This window comes from Catharus ustulatus, chromosome 4 (assembly GCF_009819885.2).
Source record: "Catharus ustulatus isolate bCatUst1 chromosome 4, bCatUst1.pri.v2, whole genome shotgun sequence".
In the NCBI taxonomy this organism is placed as follows: Eukaryota; Metazoa; Chordata; class Aves; order Passeriformes; family Turdidae; genus Catharus; species Catharus ustulatus.
The window spans coordinates 38,274,225-38,292,216 of record NC_046224.1 but is presented as its reverse complement, the minus strand read 5'-3'; the positions used below and the strand labels follow the sequence as shown (position 1 = coordinate 38,292,216).

Here is a 17,992-nt window from a genome sequence, read left to right as displayed (position 1 = left end):
CTCAGCACTAACAATCAGACTGATAGAATCAGTTCCTAGAAGACTAAGGAACAGAAGCTACTAGCACTCTTAGGTTCTGCTCTTATTCTAAAATAATTCCATTTAATGTGAATGTTTTTAACAAATGCTTTGCTAACAGAACTACCTAAATAATTTTACATGAGTCCATAGACACTGGAGACAATTCTAACTTTTCCTCTAGACTCAAGTCTCTTGACTTTATTGTACTATGATTTTCTCATCATTGTATTCCTCAAAATGTCTCCCCTAAAGATGATTATGATTCATAGACATGCTACTTGAAAAAAAATTACCTTTTTCTTTAGAATGGATATCATCACATATATGTAGGTCCAAGTGGGAAATTACTAAGTGATAAGAAGTTTCCTTAACATCAAAATCATTAAACAATTTTACTATTGCATCATTTTGATCAGGTGCTGCTGTTGTCTGGTGTGCTTTCACCTGCTGGGAGCTGGGCGCAGGGGCAGAGTTCTGAAAAAATATTTAGGTAATCACATAAATTCATAATGCTTATTGTTTCTTTCAAGCATAAATATCTGTCTACTTACAAAAAACAGGCATTTGAAATAAGGAAAAATCTGCATGGTATGCATTCCCCCTTGGATCATTACTGAGATTTAAGTGTACTCTTTTAGAATAAAGCTAAGTTGAGCTAATGGATATGTGCACTGTATTGCAGTGCCAGTGTATCCCCCATTCTTCCTGTTCCTCACACTTCCTTACACTCCTGTCACTCGCAGCACTGGCATTTTTCTAACTTCTGTTGCAAGCTGTTCAGGGAGCTAAACCAACAGAGGGTTCCTTTCTGCTAATTTTGCTCCTCAAGCTACATCACGATAGGGTCAATCCTGAGTTGGTGTCAGAGAACAGGTGAGATGCAAGTACAGGGCACTGAAGGATCAGAGTCTCCCTGCTCAAGAGCAGGTAACCATTAGATTGCGGTGGCTAAACCTTTACACCCCAACAGAAGGCATCAAGGCCAGCACAAGAATTGAATTCTCCATTACAGTACAGTGGCTTTACTCTAAGAGATTCTCTACAACTGACTATATTCAGTAATCAATCATGTTTTATTTTATAGCACTTATCTTATAGCAGTGTACTTGTCCTGCTTCCTCACAGGCAAGAAGAGGTGCCTCCTCTCAACACTCACAAAGCCCAGTTGATCTAGCCTGTTCTATGTGCTGAAGAACACCAAGATTTACATGCAGCATCAACAGCACAGATATGCCAGCAGAGTAAAGCAGATTTAAAGTAGAATTTGTTTGCACTATATATTCCAATGAGAGCTGCATGAAGGTAAGCTCTTAATAAAAGCTAATTTTTCAGTGCCATGAGAACAAACTGAACAAGCACTTTAAATTATTATAGTAAGCATATCTACCTACATATTACCTTAATGCATCTTAATTATTTAAATTCACAACCAGAAAATATTTGGAGAACAAATTTACTTAAAAGTCAATAAAAGGCTAAGTAAATACCGAAGTCTAAACACTCTATACAAGGATAAAGAAATAAAACTTCTTTTATTTTCTGCATCAATACACAAAATCTTGCAAAATAAAAACTATTTTAAACCACGATTCATTCCCAGTGTAATTTAAGATATACAACTGAATGAAAATGAGTAACTGAACATTCTCTAAAATAAATTAACACAGCTAACCACACTATTGTATTGTGGAACACCTGATAATGATACAGTGAGACAATCAATTGTCCTACCTGGGCTGTTTCAGAAGCCAAGCTTTTCCTCTGTTCTGCTGACTTCTCGATGGCTTCACTAAGAGATTTGGCATATTGCACCATGGCTTTCAATTGGGAATCAGTCAAAACCCAGAGCAAATCATCCAGAATCAGAACCAGTTTGGATGCCACAACATTACAATCTTTTAACTATAAAATAAAAATTAAAAGAAGTTGAAATAAGTACTTCTTATACTAAATACCTGGGGTTAAGGAAAGCTGCATGCAAAAAGCAGCAACAAACATTTTTTATTTTAAATTTTATTCCTCTCATTAACTAAGAAGTACCTAAGACATAGTATATTTATGCCTCACTCTATGTACTTGGCATGCACCAGATATTAAACTGCTGCATTTCTCTAAATGTAAGTAGTATAAATATTACCTGAATCTAGAGAGATAAAAGAACAAGCATTATCATAAACAGAGCTCTGCAGATCAAACCACTTTATTAATAGGACCTGTATAAGATCTTTATTTTCAAAACCTGCCTGCAGTATTTCTTGTAAACTCTACAGTTTTACCACTTACATGGGATTATAAATTTAGCTCAGGGAATTCTACATTCAATATGGCCTACATTGAAAATCTTTACTATGTGCATGTAAGCATTAAGAGCATGAGTTACAAATTAAAACATAAAATAAGACTCCAAACTTTTCAAGTTTACCCTTCTTTTAAGCGTGACCCTAATTTTTGATTGGTTAGTAATCAGTCGAACTGGAGCACTCATGATTTCATGCTTAGAACTCTGGATTGCATCAGCTTCTATTCTGATCATCTGCCAGTTGATTTCTTTAAAAGTCAAAACCTTTAAAGACATAAAAAAGAGAAAAACATCTTGATGTAAAATGACAGTTGCACCTAACTGTGCATGTGTATGTATATATCTGTACATATGTACACACAAACTCACATGACCCATACAAAGAGAACAAATACAACTCACTTGTTACTCCAACTAAAAGTGGAAGCCCTCACCCTGCTTGTCACAGAAACATTAAGCTACTTCCAAGCAGGCTGAGGTAACAAGCAGTGTTTAAAATATTCAGAAGAAAATAAAGGTCACAACTAGGCTTTTGGGAGAGGGAAAAAAAAATGATTGTGTAGTTTAGTTTCAAAATGTTAAATAAGAAAATAGCAGGGAGGGAAAGGAAGCAAAGCTACAGGATAGGAGAGGGTTTTTTGGAGTGTTTTATTTCAATTCACAGAGAAAGTTAAACATTGAGCACACTACAAGCCATGTAGACCCCACAAGTTCTGAATCCACTACATGGATTTCTAGAAGACACAGCAAGCAAATGTTGGAATAATGATGATACAAGAGCATCAAGTACAGCTGGACACTGGTAATCAAATATGGAAAAATGAGTGACTGACCAGCAGGAACATCACAGAGAATATCAAATGAACAGGGCATCAATAGGGAAAAACAGTGATTCTAGTTTACCTAAAACTCCTTCCTACATGATTGGGATGAGGGGATCAAGTTCCCTCAGTAAGTTCACAGATAACAATAAGCTGGGAGAGTGTTGACCTGCTGGAGGGTAGGAAGGCACTGAAGAGGGATCTGGACAGTTTGGACTGATGGGCCAAGGGCAATTTTATGATGTTCAGCAAGGCCAGGTGCCAGGTGCTGCACTTGGGTCACAACAACCACAGGCAGCACCACAGGGAGCAGAGTGACTGTTCAGTTTTGGGCCCCTCACTTCAGCAGAGACATGGAGCTGGCTGGAGCATGTCCAGAGAAGGTGAAGGGTCTGGAGGACAAGTCTTATGAGGAGCATCTGAGGAAGATAGTTGTGTTTAACCTGGAGAGAAGCAGGCTCAGAAGTGACCTTACTGCTCTCTGCAACTGCCTGAGGGGAGTCTGTAGAAAGATAGGGGTTGGTCCCTTCTCCCAGGCAGGAGACAAGACTAGCAACAGGACAAGAGGAAATGGCCACAAGCTGCACCAGGGGAGGTTAAGGTAGGGACATGAGGAATAATTTATTCACTAGAAGGGTGGTTAAGCACTGGAATGGGCTGCCTAGGGAAGTGGTAGAGTCACCACTGGAGAGTTCCAAGAAATGACCAGACACTGCACTCAATGCTATGGTTTAGCAGGCATGGTAATGATTGGTCAAATGTTGGACTCAATGATCTTGCAGGGCTTTTCCAACCTTAATGACTCCATGATTCTATGATTACTCTCTGAAGAAACAAGGATCAGTCATGAGTAAAGAGCAAGACGGAAGAATTTCTTTAGTATGTGTCTTATTCTTCATGTGTCATTCTCCTGTTATCAACTTGAAAACCTTACAGCTTATGTCCTGAGAACATACACAGAGAATTAAGTAAAACATACCCAGTGCGTCTGGAAAGGAGGTACACTCTGGCAAGTGAGCAAGATGGAAAGTGCAGCGCAAAGCAACCTGAAACACTATTTGCAGAAAAGCAGAGTACCTATCCTCCTCATACAGGAGATGCAGTGTGATCAAAAGCTTCTTAAAGAATTCTAAGGAGATTCCTTATTATATTAAGAATGTAGCTACAATTTTCTGCTAACAAATTATTCACTGTAATTTGTAGAAATTTGTTTCTGGTATTAATTGCATTAAAAGGAACACTCTCCCAAGGAAAGCTCTGTTGTGTACAAGTCAACTGCTCAGAAACAAATTCTTCCCAAAAACCACAAAATAAAAAAAAATCTGCCAATACAAAACTCTATCTAGTCAAACTTTAACTCTTCCAATTCAGACTTCATTAACATGGGACCAGAAGCATACACATCATCTGCAGGAAAGGAAAATTGTCAGAAAAATAGTTTTCAGCTTCTTACTTCTGTGGTATTTTTAACTGATACTCTTTTGGGGTTTCTTTTCCTACATAAAAATCAACTACCAGACTCCTTAACTCTGAGTAAGCTGGCCAGATGCATGATGCTAAAATAAGTCTCCCTGAATACAATACTTAGAATCAACCTTGCACTCAGTATACAAATGGCAAATGAAGTGGGAAAGTACTATTCTCTGGGACAGCAGAAACATAAATAAATAAACATATATATACACTTTACTGCTATTACTTTTTTATATAGATATATGATTTAGGTATTCCAAGAAAAAAATTGCACAAAAACTTAACTAAATTTCATTTAAAACTGCATTAGAAAATTGTTACCAGGAAAGCCCTCACAAGCAAAAATAACCAGTTAAAACTTGTAAAATGTGATTCTTCTTGTTCATGTTATTATTATTATTACTACTACTAATGACAACAACAATAACAAAACCAGCACAACACCTTAACCTTCCATATTTAATATACCATTCTTTGTTCTTTCAGTACTCTCCAAGTCTGGTTCAGTTTGCATTTTAGAATAGTTACATAAGAAGGAGACCATACACGTTTGTCCCAGTCTTTGTTCTTGCCTAAACATCCACGCTGGCCAGTTGATGTGACTCACACCCTCCATTTCTACATATTTGTGTTCCTAGAGGACAACTGAAATTACTGAGCATAGAATGTCTCCATTCCCAGACATGGCATGTTCTCTACCCTCTAAAAGGTTGCAATTCAACTTTCTCCTTTATCACAAAAACAAGGGAAAAAAGTTGGTAAAAGGTATTATTTACCTCTCCACGTTGAGCTTCTTGTATTCTGGTAAATCTAAGGTCAGCACGTTCCCAGTTTGCGTTTACACTATATATTCTCAGCTGGGAAAGTTCAAATGAAGCATTAAAGGCTTTTGCACCAATCCTTATTATAATGGAGTTCACAGAAACTGAAATGCCTTCCACCACTTTTTCAGCAAAGCCATATTCACTAAAAGTGAAATGCCAACATATTAAATATAAATCGAGTGAAAGAGCACAGAATTAAACAGGTGAAATAAATTATGGAATGTTAAAATAAATAAAGGCACTAACATATTCTACAGTTAGTAACTTTTGCTCAATATACTTGATGTAGTTTACAACAATTTTCACTCTGTGAGCCTCATCTCCAGATAGCTGAAGAACATATATTTGACCAAAATCAATCTACACAAAGTATAACAGTTAATGCAATCCTTCTATGTTACATTATATGGATGTATGTATTATATGTTATTATACATACATAAAAAAGCCGTCTACATCATGCAGAAAACTTACTCTTCTTTACGCATACATTAGGAGTAACTGATGTCAAATTAATTACTTGACAATTCCAGTCTGGTTAGTATTTATGTCTAGAAGCCAAATTATTTTGCCCATTAAAAATAACAACTTTCAGATATTCAAAATAGTAGAAAGTAATTGCTTTATTTCATTCTATAAAGAAAGGCATCGTAAATAGTTGTTACACTTCTACAGCAAATCAACATGCATTAAAAATGATTAAGTTGTTGCAAATAATTTTTAAATAAAAATCTTATCTTCTGAAGGTTTTAGATAAGTGTATAGAAAATTGAAATTGAATATTAAACATTATTTTTTTTAAAATCTAAAAATTTCCATCCTTTTGTTTTCTTGGGGTTTTTTCTGCTTGTTTTAAAAAGAAACACTTGTGTGGTTTGTCATTCCTTTTTCAACTTCCATTCTACGCAAAATCTCTATGGCAGTGGTTTTCAAGCTGACCTTAGTAGACACAGAGGCCCATGAACTACTTCTACACACTGCACAGAAGTTACAACAACTAAAAAAATTGTATCATCAAATTGATTTCTCTGTATATAGGTCCATTGACTACAGAAAACTGTTTTGAGTACATGTAAGGGAAATGACTGGGTTGTGGAGTGACAAAAATCACTGAGGTAATGTTGTACTGTCTCACCAAATTGCTTAAGTTTTGGGCTACACAGTGTGCATGAAATCTCTCTGTAAGAATCAGCTTATACAATTAAGGAAAAAGAATTTTAAAACACTGCACTAACAAACAACCCTTAAAACTCTCAAGACAAAACAAATAAAAAAGAGAAATTTTTATAAACTACTTGAACATTATACGTATTTTACAAAAAAGATGAAGGCAAGATATCCTTCATTTTTAAAAAACTTAATATCAATTAAACTCAGTAAATATCTGACATGGCAGTTGCATCCCTATGAAACGTACCTTGCAAGCTCCATACCTAGTTCCCATGTTCTCTCCAGGCTTGGGTCTGGATAGCTCCATTATCCCTACACTATTTTGCACACAGGCAATAAAATAAAATTTTGGAGGAGATGGGAATGGCAAGCTGCAACCATATATACTTTTGAAAATTTGCAGTCGATCTGTTTTATATAATTCCAAACCATTTTTGACCTCACTGACCTCTGCCCAGATGCAGTTGCTATAGGAGAGGGTCCATTAGGGGCACGTGGCTCTTCACATGTGCTCATTTCCATTACAACTTTATCCAAGGACTTGAGAAACAAAACAAAATAAAAATTGGAGATCTTAGAGGTAACAAAGTAAATTGATGACATATGAAGAACAAAAATCCAAATGAAAAAAGGTCACTTGAGAACTTTTTCTGTAATACACAGAAAACATTTCCTACAATGTCGACTTTTCCATAAACTTTTGTAATGCACCAGAATTATATTTTTTAAACTTTTTTCTATTTTTTTAAATTTTGTGAGTTCCAACATACATTCCCAGTGTTCCCATGAAACACTCTATCATGAAATTCTTGATCCCTGAATATTATTTATCCAACACGTACATTTTCAAAAATCTCATTAATCTCATTTTAAAATGCACATGCTTTAATGTGCAGTCATCTGAATTTTCTTTCCATATGGCTGGTCTTTCAATGAAATACTTAATACTTAATGCAATCTGATTCAAAGCACAGCAGTTGAGATTTTTTCCTGTCTAATTATAACTTTCTACCACCCCTTCTGAATCCCCTCATTTATGCTCTTAGGTCAGACAAACACCAAAAGTCCCTTTGTCCTCAATTTTAGATTTTTCATTATTCAACCTGCCATAGCTACTAGATTATTTTCATATTGTGTTAATCTTGTCTGTTGTCATAATCTGCTTGCTTCACATTTCTCTGTGCTACTCTTATCCATGAAAACCTGGCTACAACCAAAAAATTCATGAACTGTCTAGTCTGGATTTATTTATATTTCACTGTATTTTGATGCTAAAGGGAAGCAATAGTTGTTAACAGTAAATTTGGACATTTAAAACAAAATTTTTAGCTGTTTTAATTATTATCTTGAAACCAACAGAGAAAAAAAAGCAAGAAAAACCCAATCCCTTAGTTTGGGGATGGTGGGGGAAGCCAAGATTTCTCCTAGCTATCCTAACGGTTTTGGATGTTTGACGACTCTTTTAAGAATTCCCTTTATTACTTGACTAGTGCACAGAACAGTAGGACAGTCATTCAAGGAGATTGTACAATATTAAAAGAGACGTAACAAAGAATGTCTGGATGGAGATCTATGTCTTTTCTCAGTAGCAACTACTGTACTTGGATAGAGGAAAAACTACTGCAAATCATCATTGGGGCCCAAAATGAGTCCTTAAAAAAATGTCGTTTATCATATAAAACCAGAAGTGGGTTGAGAACAAAGATAACAGTATGTGCCACTGTGTTAACAGATTGATTCTCACAAAGGGCAACTCAGCTCAGTGAAAGGTCCTTTGGCTAGTCAAGTGCATTCTAGTTACCCAGTAAGCTGTGCTAGAAGAGGAGGCTATTCCAACTTAATTCAACTCTCAGAAGCAAAAATGTTGCCCCTCCCCTGCCAAAACACCAGAAGTTCAGTGATGTAATGAAGAGTTGAGGTTTGGCACTTGGGCCACTGAATTCACTTTCCTTTAGAAATCAAAAAGCCTGCTGTACAATCTACCATTGAATAGCAAACTTTTGTTACCTATTTAATGCACTTGTTCAAGGAAACCTTTATGTAAAAAAGGTTACCTTGAAAATTATCTTAGCCTCAAAGAGTGCTAATGTAAGTTCTACAGGAGCAAAGCAAACAGCGCCTTGTTACCGTAGGTCAAAGTGTGTCATGTTTAAGAATAGCACAGCTTAAATCGATTTCCTAATTTGGCCATTGCATCTCACAGCCAAGAGGTTGAATCATCCCACCTCAGCATTACCAGACTTTAAGTTCTGGGTGTCAGGAAGAAGCAGTACAGACATCAGTACATTCCAACTGGGTCACTAGCAAATGCATCAATTATTTAAAACAACATGTCTTTCCCAAGTATGATTCAGAACGAAGGAATAACAAGCACATTCACTGCAAGACTGGGAAACATGACAGCTAAAGCAATATTCACCCTTAAGCAAATGCAATTGAGGAAGCCATCAAATAAATTACTTCTGGTGCTACCTCAATTGCTAGTATATTTAAAAATAAAGAACAAAGGGAAACAAATACAAGAATTAACAAGACTTCTAATTGTTGTGGAGTCCTATTTACACATTTTACCTCCTATTTATATCCAGGCTGAACCCCAGGCGGTTACAAAAACCCTATAAATGCTATGTGTGTCAAACCCGCTACAGCTGAGATCACTGTGTAAAGTACAGATGTAGAACTGAAATGTCCCAGAAAAGACAGCTCCAAAAGAAAGGCAGGAGCTTATAAAAAGGGTTAGTTGGACAAATAACTACCCTTCAGGTAAACCCAAATGAACATATAATGACTAAAAACTTGAGCAACTAAAATGACCTAATGGTCAAACATTACAGTGATTACACTGAAGCCACAGACTAAGAAAACAAACCTACCAAGGAAAATATTAACCTGGATCTGCCTTCATCGGCTGCTACCCAGAGGACACTTAGTAAAAGCCTGTTAATGTTTCAGTTATTTCTAGAATCACATCAAGAGAACTATATAAATATTTTATATAGATTCTGCTACACACAGTACATTTCAGAGTTTATTTCAGAGCTCACCAAAGAGATGGGATGTGTTTTCAATTTTGTCCATGGTATCTGCAAGAGAAAACACTATTCTAAAGCAAATTAAATATTAAAAATACAGTAAAATAAATCACACAGAATGTGTTTGAGGCATACAAATTATATTTCCAACTTCTGAACTCAGCATAATATTACTTTCAAAATACTAAGTTCATCTGAACACACTATATGGTAACTTTATGCACACACTAAGTATTGAAAATTTAGCACTTCGAAATCTACTTTCACCAAGCAGAAAAACAGAGGAATAAAGTAGAATCTTTCTCTTTAACAGTGAGTTGACAGGTATCAGAAAAAGCATAACTGCCTTATACATTCTTTCCTATACATTCTTTCCTTTGTTGACCTACAACTGATTGGATGCCTGCAACAAAACATCAAGTTCACATTCAGTAAAATCAGGACAATTTCCCATAGTGGGGGGGGGGGGGGGAAAAAAGAACACCAAAAAACTATTAACAACCCCCACCCAAAAGACTAAGGACATGCTAATGTTTGACCATATTGTAACTTCAGTCAAGAACAAGCCATCCCTCATTGCTTAATCCCACATTCCTAAAATGTGGTAGAGATTATGCACATAGTTTCAATTATTAGCAACCACAATGACCAAAAAACACAGTATCTACTAGATTTACTTTGTTTCCCACATTTCCCACAGAGATCACAATCCCTCAGAAAGGTATTTTTGGAAATGGGAACAGAACAAGAGAGAAAGCAATAAACGAAGAGGACTGAAGAGAGAACACACATGAAAGAGAATAATAAATAATTATGACAGACTAATTACCACGGACAAATACAAAATTTTACTTCTACCTCATTTTCAAAACATTCAGGAATTAATTCTACTCAGAAAGAAAAAGAAAATTAAAAATAATCGCTCTTATTGTCATTATTTCCAGATGTATTCTGGATGTATTTATCACACGAGAAACAAAAATAACAAAGATATAACTGCTGATAAAATCTTTGTTGTTCTTTAAAATTTTATCAAGCACTCTTCACAATTTCCTACTACTACAAAGTTGCTTGAAAGTTTACAAAGACAGAACAAAAAGAAATATTTAATTAATTACCATTCCAGCACAATAAAACACTCACCCTAATGGACGCTTTATTACAAAACACCTTGTTTATAGCCAGCCATGTTGGAAGATCCAGCATGTTCTGGAGTACCTCTTGATCCAGCTCTAAATTGGTCAGCTGACCTTCCCCCTTTAACGTGCTTAGGTTGATCTTGTCAGGTGACAGATTTTTGGTGAACCTAAAAACAAACACACCTTAAGTAAATACATATAAAGCAATCTGAGTTATCCTGCATATCAGTGACAATTTAACTTAAAGCAATGGTCTGGGGGTAAAGAAATCTCAGGTAAGTTTCACCCTGGAAAGAAATGATACAATGGAATTGATTTGTCCCCCTAAAGTTTTTCAACTCATTAGCTCAATATATAAATGCATAAACAAAAATATATTGTGAGATAACTTCTAATTTTTGCATCATCCAGAATAACAAATGATCCTTGACTCAAACTGAACTCCTTGTTTTAAACTATATAAAGTAGAGCTGAATTTATTTCCCTCTAACTTTTTGAAAGGAGAAAAAATCCCAAACCCCTAAAATTACTGTCATAAGCAGTACCTTCCTATATACATTTAGTTAAAATCCTGTAATAAAAATTTTATTTATGATATTAATTAGATTTAGTTATAGAATTTAATGACAAATTAAAAATACACATACACACATAGCAGCCGGAGTTATATAAAATACTGGATGAAAACTTGAAAGCTCAATATGATATCCACGTGGTACAAAGGGTACATATAAATTACTTTCTATTTCAAATGCACTAGGATTTGCTGAGACAATGAAACAATCTGTGTGACTGTGTCAATTGGTTCACATCCTTGTGAGCCAACATGACAGAGCCCATGGGTTCTCTGCCTTCAAACCGACAGCGGTAGCATTGTATCTACCACAAGGTAAAAATAGACAATACCAACCACACTTTCAATCTGCCATGAAAAATTGTTTCTGAAAATGAACTAGTCTAGTTTTACAAGATTAAATAGTAGAAAATACTGCTGTTGGTTTTATGCTTTGTGACTTCTCCCACCAAAATTTCCTGGTGCTGCTATTGTCCAGGCAGAGAGCAAAGGGGTTTGTCTGTCCTCCATGATGGAACATCGCCCTGAAGCAATGCCCCAGGAGGTGCAATTCCAGCACTTCCTTTCCATTCAAGCGACCAACTTCTAACTGAACTACAAGGTCCTCATTAAATCTGATACTGGGAGAGATGGTGGAAGAAGATGAAGAAGTTCTCCTAGGCAAGTCCTCTTAACAGTTTCCAAGTACAGCTTGAAACAAAGCAAGCATTTTTGAGTCCAACTGCCCTACTCCATTCCCAGGATGATTAGCTTTGAAAATGCATTTACCTAGCCTGAAAAAATGCAATCAGTACGTGCAAATAATACTAGATATGTTTCTTATGACAGAAGTGCTGCCGTTTTTACTGTATTGCTTACAGTCATAAATTATCCACAAGCAACGAGATTTAATCTGTGAATAATATGGTTCCAAAAGTATATATACTAAAAGTATATTGAGATACGGCTATTGATAAATTATTTTCCTTGGCAACTAATGTACTTCTAAATGCTCTGTTTAGACACATGAGACGAATAAAGGACTTGAATTATTTCGTTTTCTGGTTACCTTTTTTCTTGCTTTCAACAATAAAGAATAATGACAAGAACTAAATAACCCTCCTCATTAAAACAACCTATCAGTAACTGCAAAATATAAAACTTCCTATCTCAGAAACCATTGCAAAGTCTCATCTGACTCAGGTTGTACAAAGTTCCTAGAAGAAAAGAAGCAGCCATTGAGTGTTCTCAGTCACCCAGTAGTACCTCTCACTCTTGACTTTTTAGGTAAGGGTCAAGATAAGAATTACAAATTGATGTCATTTTAAAGTCACATTTACACAGCAAACGCAAAACTATTCTGCCATTACACACACACAAGTCTCCTGAGACTCACGCTCTATGAAAGAAGTTCCCCTCAGAGTACCCTGATGCTCAGCCACACCAGATATGCCTCTCAGATTGGAAATAGATCTAAGCATTATCCTGGTCACAGCTGCAGACACATCACAGCGGAACACACAGGATCTACAGAAAGAGGTTTTCAAACTTCAGAGCAAGAAAGACACCAAAATACCATTAAGGAGAAGAATGACAACAGCAAAGCCATTATTTAGTTACTTTCATTATCTTTCAAGCAAACAAAATAGAAGCCACTCTCTCTCAACAGGGAGCAGAAGGACAGGGAAAAAATTCAAGAGAGACCATCACATTTTCTATACACATTATTTTTACTTCTTCCAAGAGAGTTGCTTTGAATTTATTTCCTCTCCTGCAGTCAGTGAAAGGAAAAATGCTCTAAGTGCTGCTTCATTCAGAAGAGACAGACATAAGAGGATCACTACCTGTTAAGACAGTACCCTTCAGGTCAAAAGTCGTGGAAGGAAACTCTCAACAGGTGAGCTGGGAGGAGATATTCTTAGCAAAACTTTTTCACAGATTGAGTTTCAATTTCACAAACTACATTTCCTTTCTCAAAAGATATCTGAGGTTGGAATTACTATGTGATAGTATGGATTTCAATAGTGTTTTAATACTGAATTGTGTAAGTACAATAATAATGCTGTAAAATACTTACAGTTTAAATGCAAAAATCCAGAAATATTAATTTATAAATATCACAAGCTGCCTGACATAGCTCCTTTGGGTACATCTACACACACATGCACTAAACATTCCTATGCAGTTACAGACACAGTTCAACTTTAATTTACAAAGTACAGACTAAGAGTTTAGTGAAAAGCATAAAAGACTGTACACTAACAGTACAGTATTAAGAATCAAAAAGGAGTAAGTTATGATCGATGTATTTTGTCAGGACCACAACAGTTCTTTCAGCTCTCTTTCTCTAAAAAAACTTAAAATCTACATAAAAGATGCATTTATTTCCTTGCCCAAAATATTTTCTAAAAGTTTGTTTGTAACACCACAGGCTAGAAGCTCTGAATGGAGCTGAACTCCACCATGCTGGCAAGGAAAATTGCTAAGAAGTTGAAAACAGAAACAAAAAAAACCCCAAAACAGGTAAAGAAGATGGGAAAACACTTTTCTGAAGTCACAAGCTTAGGGTTTGTATATGGAAGGCCACAAACCACATGAAGCTTAGAGCAGATCTCCCCAAAGATTCAGAGCAAATACCAGGTGCCTTGTCAAGTTTGACAACAGAAACTCCAATCTCTGGATTCGGTAGAGAAGTAAGAGAAGTCTGGATCACATTTGGACACAAATTCTCAGCTGATTTGCACATCTCCTGAATATATAATCACTTTCCCCAGCTCCACCATGTGCCCCCCCCCCACTTTTTAAATATGATTTCCTCAGATACATGACTCTAAATCTATGCTCTAATCATGACAAATTAATAAATCACAGTATGTGCTGCAAGTTTTGCTTATCTCCTTGTTATGAGCTCAAACTGCTTAAACAACAAGGTCTGAAAAAGGGAAGCATGACCTACTAAGCACTAGCAACCACATCAATAATAGAACAGCAGAAATGGAACACAAAGATAACTGTTTGGTTTTTTTTTTTTGTTTCACCTGGTTGAACCATGTTATTTGATCACTAAGGAGTATTACACCATAATTACATATTGCATATTTTCTTGTTCTCAATCAAGAAAAATAGTCTTTTTCAACTGAGTTTCTCAGGAAGATGTTTCCTTCCCATCACTCTAAGTAACAGAGTGAAGGAGGTCTACTACCATTCAGTTCACTGTACCACTTCAAATTTTAAGACTTTGAGTAGAAGAGGAATAGAAGGAACTGTCTGTCAAATTTGCCACAGAAACAAAGTATTGGGAATGGTATATATTGTTACAATTTATTTCCTCTCATCCAGCCTAACACCACAAACAGATGATTTTAAGTAACTGGCTTGATCAAGTACACCCCTCACTATCTGTGACACCCAACTGGCACCTTCTTACACCCTCCAACATCAATTTGTACACCAGAAAGGTATGACCCCTATACCTATCAGTATTGTGGCCACTCCACACAAATGCCTACATGCTTTATCTAAACTCACCTTGAACATCTGCAGAATTATCAGGTGTGTATTTGGTGTCTTACTGTAAGATGGAGAACCCTTCATGACATGTTGGATTTCTTCATTACCTGCTTCAAAGCACTTTGTGAAGGTGTTCATCACCCAACCCTCTGAAGCAGGACAGGGCATTTCCTTGTTTACACACCCACCCTGGACCTACTGCTCTTGGGCTGGCCATGAGTTATAGCACACTGGACAAGCCTAAAATACCACCTACAACCCTACAGCTTGAAGTATACTTTTCAGCACCTCAAGCACCTAACACTTACCATGCATTTTGACCTATCATAGTCTAAAGACAGATCTTCCTTTCCAGGGAAACCACTGATTAGGACCTTGGCTCAACGAGCAACCTGTATTTATTTGTGTAACACATCTGGTGCAGGGTCACACCACCCCCTTATCTATCCCATTGTAGGAGCCCTGAATACTACATCTGCTTTGCTGACACTTTCCAAATAATTGCTTCTGTTTCATCACAACATAGAAGGACTTCAGCACAGACTCCCACTCCAGGTGATTTCCTAAAGACATCTTAGTACTCTCCTATGCTCTTCAAGACCTGGTCCACATTTTCTCGAGTACTGACATCCCCACCAAGTCTCTTGACAGCACACAATGCTTCCCCTAGTTAATTCTGTAATAATATATATAGGAAATTATTTACTTTCCATTTAGAAAAGCTGTATTGCTTGCTTTTTGCGTACAGGCAGAACTGAGACAGCTGCTGTCATCAATAGTTATTATCTAATTATGTGTCATGAAGCAGATCTGTGCAGACACAGCCAAGCACTGTGCATAAATGAGGAGCTTGCACTGCACAAATGATAATCATGTTGCAAGCAAAACATTGCTCAAGCAATTTACCTTTCATTTAGGATAAACCCTCACACAAACCAATATTAAGCTTTTCTATTCCACGAGTCTTTTCACATGAAGTAGAGAAATGGCCAATATGATCAAACCCAAAGAACTTTACTCAAACATAATAATCCTATACATCAGGCCTTAATGATATGTTGAGTATAGGAGAACATAAAATCCTGAATATATCAAACAACATGTGGCAATGCATATACAACTCCTTTACTGCAGGCAGCAAAAAAACCCACCTCAATTTGCTTATACTTGATAACTATTAAATTCCACTTAAAATACAACATTCTAATGCCCAATGCAAAAAAAAAAAAATTATGAAATACAACTTCAGAAATTTAAAATAATGAAATAATGATACAGTGTAAAAACATAACAATACCTGCTTTTTGGAAACTGCATCGTTTATTTATATAACATTAGCAGGTATCTTTTTCAATGCTAATTGATCAGATCTCACAACAAAATAAGATCTTTTGATAAGGTACTAACTATAAGAACTCTTTTAATGTAAAAAAGAAAAAAGAAAATCAGTCTGTAAACTGTAAACTAGTCTGTAAACTAGTTAAAGAGCTGACTGATCCTTTAAATATATCAATACAGAGGTAATACACAATAAATCAATGAAAAGGAATTAAGTAGATGCAAATAATAAACAGTAAATGTCATATAGCCTAAAGATATTGGGAAATACTCAGATTACATTTAGAAAATACACATAGACGTGCTTATAATGAGATTGCTGATTCAGTTCAGAAACCCATTTTGCAAATTTAGTTTAGGACTTACAAAAACCCCAAAGAAGCCAAAACACACAACTGCATAGCAAACAATGATTTTTTGCAGAATTTTAAATTGAAAAAAAGAAACAGGAGTGGAAATCCAAGTAGCATTTTATAGAGCTCACTTCACTCCTAAATGCATATACATACATACCACCTCTTACATTTACTCTACAAAGGTGGGAGAGGGGAAGTTACCTGTGGGCAAGGTATTCAGACATAAGGCCCCTATTCCTGGTGAAAGCAAGTGGTCAGTTGCCACGGCTTCTGAGAAGCTTCTGGTACTCATTTTGGTAGTAAGGATATTCACAGCAAACCAATCTCCACCAGAGCCACCTGGGATCGCTGCAGGGAAAGGGGCACAGGGGACACACAAGGGATCAAGTTCAAAGGGAAAAAGGAGTGATACAATAATGTAAGAGAGTTTCAGCTGAAGATAACTGCAGTTACAACAGTTTGTTACACATCATGACACTACAGAATTCAAAAGAAACCGACCTGTGTAAAACACTAGATTCCTGTGAGAGCATTCCTTGCTGTCTGATAGTACAGTACTGGAGCCCTGTTTAAATAAACAGCCTATGAACAAAATTGTAATAATGCAGAATAGATCTATATAATGTAGCCAAGTTGTTTCAGAGCTACCCAGTACACTTGGAAGATGACAGGAAGATAGCCCAAAGATGCAGCACAAAAAGGTTTTATTATTAAATGGAAGACAACTTTTCAGTTTTATTTTGCCTAGCGTGAGATTTCTCACATTATTTTTTCCTATTTACAGTGTCTCAACCTCAGCTATCCAAAATCCACACTAAAAAAATCTGACTGTATAGAGATCTAGGGGAATGGGACTTCTGGAATTGTTTTTGTGTTTGGGACAGTGCTACAAAGACCCACACAGGTTTGACAGTCTGATTTTGCAGGCTATGAAATTTTAGGACAATCAGCTCCCCCCAAAAAAATTCTCTGCTAACTGTCTTCACTTCAAAGAGATGCCTCGGTAATTTCACGATTATAAGCCGCACTGAGTATAAGACGCACTTCCGGGTGCCAGCAACTTTTCATTCTTTGTCCATACATAAGCCGCACCTGATTATAAGCCGCATGTTACAATACAGAGTGTGATAAAAGGTATCTGTTCTATCACCATCTGTTGAGGGTGGGGACAGTGATCCTTATCTCAACAGCAGATATTCTGCTAATGGGCCATCCATTGAAACCAGGCAGGGCATTGTTCTTTATCTTTTCACAACCCATCCTTCCTCCAGCCAGTCATTGTCTGCTAATGGCCCATTGAGTCCCACTGTGGGACTGATAAAATTACTTCATCCCATTGGAAGTTGCACCAGCCAGGGGGAAGAGCCCAACATTTCTTACCAAGATAAAAACAGAGGTTTTGGGACACTAAGGGAGCCCTTTTCTCCACTCCACAGGAAAACTGGATTTCTCCACA

At 36.5% G+C, this 17,992-nt stretch overlaps 1 protein-coding gene across 2 annotated transcripts in view; it reads right to left on the bottom strand.

The window, feature by feature from the left end:
- Positions 1 to 17,992, bottom strand: part of UHRF1BP1L (UHRF1 binding protein 1 like) — a 53,374-nt gene that overhangs the window by 28,297 nt on the left and 7,085 nt on the right. The window contains exons 2-9 of one of the 2 annotated variants that reach the window (XM_033057570.1): positions 16,738 to 16,884; positions 10,784 to 10,946; positions 9,653 to 9,691; positions 7,057 to 7,148; positions 5,391 to 5,580; positions 2,444 to 2,584; positions 1,753 to 1,923; positions 315 to 495 (exon numbers count right to left, since the gene is read on the bottom strand). In XM_033057570.1, the coding sequence (XP_032913461.1) occupies positions 315 to 495; positions 1,753 to 1,923; positions 2,444 to 2,584; positions 5,391 to 5,580; positions 7,057 to 7,148; positions 9,653 to 9,691; positions 10,784 to 10,946; positions 16,738 to 16,760 (1,000 nt within the window). In that variant the 5' untranslated portion in view covers positions 16,761 to 16,884. The remainder of the gene's footprint in view (positions 1 to 314; positions 496 to 1,752; positions 1,924 to 2,443; positions 2,585 to 5,390; positions 5,581 to 7,056; positions 7,149 to 9,652; positions 9,692 to 10,783; positions 10,947 to 16,737; positions 16,885 to 17,992) is intronic. The other variant, XM_033057569.1, reaches the window with a different exon arrangement.